This window comes from Vitis vinifera, chromosome 7 (assembly GCF_030704535.1).
Source record: "Vitis vinifera cultivar Pinot Noir 40024 chromosome 7, ASM3070453v1".
Taxonomy (NCBI): domain Eukaryota; kingdom Viridiplantae; phylum Streptophyta; class Magnoliopsida; order Vitales; family Vitaceae; genus Vitis; species Vitis vinifera.
This window is the reverse complement of record NC_081811.1, coordinates 5,548,238-5,556,381: the sequence shown is the minus strand read 5'-3', so window position 1 is coordinate 5,556,381 and position 8,144 is coordinate 5,548,238. Positions and strand designations below refer to the sequence as shown.

Below are 8,144 nucleotides of genomic sequence, written 5' to 3'. Positions count from 1 at the left end.
CCTTGGATCCTTTAAGCCCTCTTTGTGTTTTACTCAATCAAATTCATACCCTCTCCAACATCTGTCATGGCTAGCTTTACCTTGGCCAACCTTGCCTCCACATTCTCAATGGCATCACAAGACTCCTACTTCCACCACCATAGGTGGTACGTCCGGTCTCCCTCCCACCTATTTGCTCACTAGTCATATCCTCAACATGTTTCCTTTACTTTTTAATATGTTTGCCTCATAACCAGGCTTTGATAACACCTGTTACAAACGTAGGTATTTTTTAAGCTCATGTATGATACTTTGACAACTTAAGCCACTTAACGTTACTAAGTCAGTCTTTCCCACATACTTAGTTAACTATGTTAAGCAACCCAATGCAACCTAGAATCTTGAGATGAAGAAAGGAAACAACACTTAGAGAGTTTGGAATAAAGGAATGTCTATTGCACTAGAATGCTTTATAAGGTGTAAAATGTTTTCAAGTGTTCGATGTCTTAGTCAAATGAGGTCATCCTCTATTTATAGGCATCCTAGGAACTATCTAAAACCCTCAAAGGTTCCTTATATCTCTAAAATTCTCAAAAGTTATGTATAAGGTATATACAAGAGCTCTCATGAAGTACTTTCTAGAATATTTCACAATTCTCCACTTTCTCCCATCCATGTGTGGAAGTCTCCAAACTTCTCTAAAATTTTCCATGTTGCTCCACTAGTAAGTAAAGATGTGTAGATGACTCCAGGTGATTCTAGAAGCTTGTTGCTACATATAAAAGCTCAAGTGATCATTTGAGTAGGTTGTGAAATTAAGGAGCGTAAGAACTTTTTATTTTAAACTAACTAAAGTGTTGATTCATCACATTAAAGGAATCAATAATTAGTAGAATATTTTAGTCTTAGGAATATTGGTTGGATCAATCATACTATATAAAATTTCATTTTTTTTTTATCTGATCTATATGGTTAGGGACTCATCTTTAGATTTGGGATTAATATAAAAATAATAATTTAATTATTCCTCTTAGAACTTCAAATCTTTTCTATATTAGGGAGTGTTTGTTTATTTGAAAAAAAAAATAATATTCAAGTTAAATATCATATTTGAGTGAGAAATTTCCCAACAAAATGTGTTGATTGATTTTATGTTATCCCTACACTCGTTCCTTTTCTGTACGGTAAAACCCTTTTTATCATTTCTACACTTGTTTTTTATCTATACAAACAATCAGAGAGAAGATTGGAGGTCTTGGGTAAAGTAAGTCCTTGTATTCAATATTTTCTTTCCAACAAATTTTGTAATTGTGATTCACCCATGGTTTTTTTTATCTCTTTAAAGGTTTTCTACATTATATCACTGAAAAAGCTTATAAAAAGGTTAACCTATTAGATGAAGGCAATGTGAATTCTAGTACCCTTATTGGCGAGTTTTGACCAATAGAGAAGGGCAGCCTAGTTTGGACCACCCCTTACCAGGATTAAACTAGGACAATCCAAGGAATCACCAAAGGGGACAATACAAGAACAAAGAAAAACATTCAAGTTGTCAGGTAACGTAACTGCGGTGTCCTTTAATCTCTTGTGGGTTGAGCATCTAAAGGACAAATATCAAGTCATTTTGATATCGTTTCAGAAGGTACACCCCAAAGTTTATGAATAATTCCATTTCCATATTCCTCCCATGAAAACTTGATGACACTAACAGGGTGAGGATCAAATTTGGTGATAGGAAACATTTTGGCCAAACAAGAGGATCAAATTTAAATAACAGGCCATCATCTTCAATGGTTCTTCAGATGCATGTTGTATGAAGGTATCAAAACTAGTGAAAAATGAGATTTTCTCCATTCCATAGATAATGAGACATTTTACATCAAAGCCCCAACAGGAGTGAAACAAATGAATATAAGAGAAAAATTAGACACATACTAGAATATGTTTCCAACAACTTGGTCATCTCCAAGTTGAACATCTTTCTATTCACAATTTAACAGCATACTCTGAGGAGAAAGAGAAGAATTTCACCAAAAATGAAACATCCCAATAGTAGGTATAGGAGGAACAGATCAAGATGGGCATAAACTTATCAGTGTTGGAACTGAAGTGAGTACATCTTTCAGGATCTCCTTTGAAAAATTTAATAAACAAAGCCCGTCACAGACAAGCTTCAAAACTGTCGAGATTATACCCTAATGTTTGACACCAATATTTGTGCCTGTACATATTTTTAGTCCTGCGGATAGAGAAGGGCATATCAGCTATTCAAGATTTCTTGTCCAGAGACTGTTCTTTCCAGCCCTTGAACATAATCTTCACTGCTTTTGCACGATTTGCTTCCTTTGGAGTTGCAGACTTCAAATCAGCTCCTACTGTTAGTGGCTTGACAGAGTCTGTTGAGTTAAGCTTTGCACGAGTCTTCCTTCGCTTGTACGTTAAGGGAAGCACAAGGTCATTTTGAAAACCCTTGAGAGCACTTGGCTGCTTGTATAGCTTCTCCGATCCTCCAACACCTACATCAACTTGGTTCTTCATTTGATTTGAAGACACCATAAATTTTTCCTGCTCCTCATTGCCAATGTCTGGAATCCCTGACATGACTGCAGGAATTCCTGGTTGCATAATGGTGCCTTTTTGCATGGGTTCAATGTGCCAGTTCTGCTCATAGCACTGGACACCAAATGGGTGGCACGCCAAGGATCTCATTGGAAGTTCTGTATCTTCCATTCCCAAACTCTGCCTCAAGTTTTCACTACTATAAGCACATCTTGTTTCCTTGGAATCCATTGATGGTTCATGTTCCCCTTTGGGACCTATTTTATCTCCCTTCCAGATGCCAGCATCGCCCCCACACAGTTTGTGTTCTCCTAAATCAACAGTATCATCCAGTGAGGGATTCCTTTCCCTCTTTACCTTTCTGACAATGCTTTCTGGATGTCTACTTGATCCAGTAGTAATTCTAAGATGCTCAGATTCCTGCTGACTTTGAATACACCAAGGTTGCTTGGAAGTTCTATGGACTTCGCCACAACCAACCTTCTGCCACAAAAAGGGTGTCTCACAAAAGCCACCTGCATCCCACTGGTGAGTATACACTGGCAAGTCCTTGACCAACAAGGTTGATTGCTGTTGTGTTGACACCACTCTTGAATGTTTTGGTTGCATGGAAGGAACTCTATGTACCATTTTCAATACCCCTCTGGGTGCAGAATAAGACTGTTCCAGAGTCCCATTGTGTTTTTCAGATGAACCGTTGACAGAAGCCTTCATTTTCAGAAACCCTTTTCCTCCAGATTTTGGAGCAACAGACTTCTTCCCGTTAGCAACCAGAGGGAGCAAAAGCTTATTTTCCCTTCTGCTTTTCACAGACTTTGCTTGCCTTGACAATTGATGTGTGGCTGGTTCTGGATTCACCTCTTTACCTAATAAAAACCCATCCTCAGGATATGTATTAAGATCAAGCAAATCAGTTACTTTACGCTTTTTCCTTGTCCACAAATAAATCCTTTCCTCAACACCAGTGCTCATTTCACAGTGAGCCCATATCTTCCTCATGTTTATGAACATTTGTGTCATGCTGTCATGGTAAAATCTCAATGAATGATAGTACTTTATCCTTTGCAAGAACTGTAAACCTTCTCTAAACCAAGCCACTTTTGGAGGATAGAATCCACCTTTCAATCTGTTGAAAAATATATCCAAGGGACTGCCAAAAAATATATCACTACCACCAAGGAGTTCCTTCATAGTCAACCAAAAAGTCTGTTGGTCCATGTCTGGAAGGTAGGATGAGAGATAGAACCTTTCATCTTCTGTTAAACATGAATTCCATGTGTCCAGAGATAATATTTCTCTTAAATCTGGTAGATCGTAAAGCTCAAATGGAATGTTGCAAAGCTGACCTTCTACCATGCCAAGCTCACACCTCACTTCGGCAAATTCACAATCATCAGAGTCATCCTCGAAGCTTGTCCCTGAGGCTTGGTTCTCCTCCAATACCATGTTGTCAACGTTGGAGGAAGAAGAAACTCGTCTACGATTACTACTGACCCCTGATACATGACGGCCAATCTTTTGAATGCCCATAGAAAAAGAAAGGACAATGAAGGCAATGATCCAGTTCCACAAAGTCAAATCATCAGAATGAAAATGTTGATTCCCAGCAGAAGGATGCCTGGAGTGTGAACAAATCCTTAGCCATCGTTGCAACTTATAGCAACCAATTTCTGATAGTTAATAAGCAGAAACAAGCAAGAGTAATAAACTCAATAATCTATCAGAATATTTTGATCTGTGCAATCCAATAACAGCAAGCTCCCGATAGATGTGCATATTTCATGATATAATGCTAGTAACCAACAAATGAATGGCCTTGGCCAATTTTGAACATTGAACCAGGGCTAAATTTCTGACACCCGACGAAGGAAACTGAAATTGATAGCAGCATATATGAATATGAAGATGACCATCGTAGATGGATCTGAGTTAAGCCCACACCCCTATTCCATCTACATTAAGCCTACATCCTCATTCATCCCAAGCACACACACTACAAAAACACTAATACATAGCAAGATAGAATGATTTATGTGTTTCTTTCCCCATACCATCACATCTCAAAGAACAATGTTGATTAAGTCCAATCATTTCATTTAAGATGATAATCGGAAACCTTTTATCGATTCTAAAGTAGAAGATGGTTAAATTTAAATTCAGCGATAAAGCCAATCAAGAAAACTGTCAGAACATTATAGCAAACTAAACTAGCCACAGAAACATGCATTCAGTGAAGAAGCACTCAGAAACATTTGGGAACAAAATTAGAAAAATAATCCGTACTAATTTCCACAAGAGAATTTAGAGAACACTAGAGTAAAGTAAGCGGAAACTGAAACAAGAAGTTCTAATCCCTATTTCAAGAAGATCGAGCAAAAATCAAACAGATCAAAGAACGAAACACCACCGCATTAACCAGAAAGCATCATAGAAAACACAAGCCGACATGATTGAGACATCTAATTCCAGAAGCAACGCCTTACCTTGGAGAATGGCGAGCCGCGGATTATTCACCTTTACCTCTTCCGCCTATTCCATCCCTCCTTCCTTTTTCTCCTTTGTGAGAAACGACATCTCCCCTCTCAATTAATCAAATTCATAATTAACATGGTAACTACCGGACTGTACACGTTACCGGCACTTCCATAATTCCATTGGAGGAATGAAATCTCTTTCTCATAATCGCACTGTGAGGTTACCCCACTCGCATTAGGGGATACTGGCAGCACTGTAAGCTGTAAAATCAAGTGCTATCCTGTGTTCATAACCAACAGTTCGCAAATTTGTAATTTATTTTAATTATTTTTTTATAATTTATCTTTTATTTTAAATTTGTATTACCTTTTATTTTATTTTATATTTTTATTTTTAATTATTTTTCCTATTTATCACATTAATTCTATTTTAAAAAATTAAAATCAGTTTATGTTTTAATTTTTATATATTTACCCTTTTAATTTTGAATGTTTTTATTTTAAAATATTAAAAATATAAATTTATTAAAAAATTACTAAAATATCTAATGGAGTTATGATATTTCATAAAATATAATTTTAAATTAAAATTAATTTGATAAGATAAATTATTAATATAATTTTTAATAATTTTAATTATTTAAATAAATTAATAATAATACCAAAAAATATCGCCACAAATTATTAATAAAATTTTAGAAATTAAATCTCAAATAAAATATTTTATATAAATCTTGTAAATGATTTAATTTTTTTATTTAAAATATAATAAAATATATTTTAATAAATTTATTTTTTAATTTTTAAAATAAAGAAATATAAATATATTAAATGAAATTAAAATATTTTTTTCTAAAAAATTTGATAAATATTATTAGAATTTTTAATATAAATTTTTTGGATAAAAATTAAAATTTTCGAAATTAGCAATCCAACAAATTAGAAAAATCTTAAAAATTTGATAAACATTAGAAATTATTAATCATGACTCTTAATTTTATTATAAAATATAATTCAATGCACTAATTAATTTATTGTAAATATAGATTTGTTATTACTTGTAATAAAATTTTATTTTAGAAAAACATTACCAATATCTTTCAACAAAATAGGTTACCTCTCAATTTATAGAGAAAATTCGGACTTGAGTCGTGATGAAATCCGCATGCTTGAATAATTGCAAAAGACAATTGGCCTCCTTTTCTCCGTCTTTGGACAAAAATATTAAGTTTTTTTAGGGCGGCTGAAGGTGAGAAGGCCACTTATCTCGCACGTTTGTTTTGAAATCAAAGTTGTCAATTTAATATACAACTTTTACTATTTATACACTATTTAGATACTATTTGTCACTATTCACTATCATTCAAATAGTTTTTTTTTCTTTTGCGTTTTATATGCATTCTTCTTTACATTCTTCTTCACAATTTTTTTTTTTACTGGATAAATCTTAGGAGACAATTTTACAAATATATAATTGTATTAAAGATTCTTAAAATCTTTTATCTAAATTGACTCATAGGTCCTCCGTAAATGATTAACTCAGGGTTTACATATGACTCATCTGATAAAATTGTATCTTCATTTTCTTGATGATCGTCAAACTGTTTGAGGGTTTGAATAAGTTATTGATGATATTGTTCTAAATCAATAACAGTTGCTAATGAAGCTTGACATTTGCTTTTCAAAATTAGAAATCCTGCTTGAGTCAATCCTTGAGAAAAGCTTGTTGAATCTTTTAAATTTGATAATTTTGGCCTTAAAATTATTTACAAAATATTTTGTTAACATACGAACTCATGATTGAATTTGTCCCACCATTTGATATTGAATTCTTTGGAGAGAAATAATGGAAAAGGAAGAGGTTGATCTTGTTTCTTGATAACATTCCATGTGAAAATCAATAGCAACCTCTTCCTTTTCCATTATCTATTTTTAGAGAATTCAACATCAAATGGTGGGACAAATTCAATCATGTCAACAAAAGATTTTGCAAATAATTTCAAGGTCAGGATCATCAAATTTTAAAGATCCAACAAGCTCTTCTCAAGGATTAACTCAGGCAGAATTTCTAACTTTGAAAAACAAATGTCAAGCTTCATTAGCAACTGCTATTGATTTAGAACAATATCGTCAATGACTTATTCAAACCCTCAAACAGTTTGACAATCATAAAAAAAATGAAGAAACTGAAGATACAACTTTATTAGATGATTCATATGTAAACCCTGTGTTAACCCTTTAAGAATTTTTTAAGAATATATAACCATAGAAGGGTCTATGGGTTAATCTAGATAAAAGATTTTAAGAATTTTTTGTACAACCGTATATTTGTAAAATTGTCTCTCTGTATTTATTCAATAAAAAAAATTTATGAAGAATAATGCATATAAAACATAACAAAAAAACTATTCAAATAGTAGTAAATAGTGACAAATAGTATTTAAATAGTATCAAATAGTGTATAAATAGTAAAAATTGTATATTAAATTGATAATTATACATGGCCTTCTCACCTTCAACCGCCTGCAAAAACTTAATATTTTCGTCTAAAGATGGAGAAAAGGAAACCAACTGTCTTCAGTAATTATCAATGTTTTCAGAACCGGACCGGTGATCGAACCGGAAAAATTACCGGTTCACGGTTCACCGGTCGGACCGGCGGTCGAACCGCTATTGAACCGGTGATGTAATAAATATATAATTTATATATTATATAAAATTAAAAATAATTATAAGAATAAAAAATATATAAAATTATAAATTTTAATAATATTTGATTTTTATATTTGATATATTAAATTAAATGATAAAGTTTAATATTTTAAATTTTATTAAATAGAAAGATGTAATATTTAAGAATGAAGATATATTTAAGATGAAAAAAATTATATATTTAATTTTATCTTTTTGTCTTTATATTTTATTGTTTTAAAATTATTCTATTAATTATTTATATTATTTTTTATAATTGTTATAAAAATAAACAGGAATTTAAATATTTATATTTCTTTAAAGATTTTATATGATAAAAATTTGAAATAAAAACATTAATGTTAAGTCTTATTATATATATATATATATTTTTAACAACATTGCAATGATATGAAATAAAAATTTGAAATAAAAACATTC

At 32.2% G+C, this 8,144-nt stretch overlaps 1 protein-coding gene across 2 annotated transcripts; it reads right to left on the bottom strand.

Moving 5' to 3' along the window:
• Positions 1 to 1,808: 1,808 nt before the first annotated feature.
• On the bottom strand, positions 1,809 to 5,292 carry LOC104879814 (uncharacterized). 2 transcript variants are annotated; one of them, XM_010654051.3, is made up of 2 exons: positions 5,022 to 5,292; positions 1,809 to 4,156 (listed from the first exon to the last, which is right to left on the bottom strand). In XM_010654051.3, the coding sequence occupies exon 2, from the start codon at positions 4,066 to 4,068 to the stop codon at positions 2,248 to 2,250; it is 1,821 nt and encodes a 606-aa protein (XP_010652353.1). In that variant the 5' UTR covers positions 4,069 to 4,156; positions 5,022 to 5,292; the 3' UTR covers positions 1,809 to 2,247. The 2 variants fall into 2 exon arrangements, with proteins under 2 accessions (XP_010652353.1, XP_010652354.1); XM_010654052.3 differs by having other exon boundaries at positions 1,809 to 4,208; positions 5,022 to 5,278.
• Positions 5,293 to 8,144: the final 2,852 nt, after the last annotated feature.

Excerpts from the sequence above, each read along its gene's own strand:
- LOC104879814 (XM_010654051.3), bottom strand. The coding sequence starts at position 4,068 with ATGGGCATTCAAAAGATTGGCCGTCATGTATCAGGGGTCAGTAGTAAT.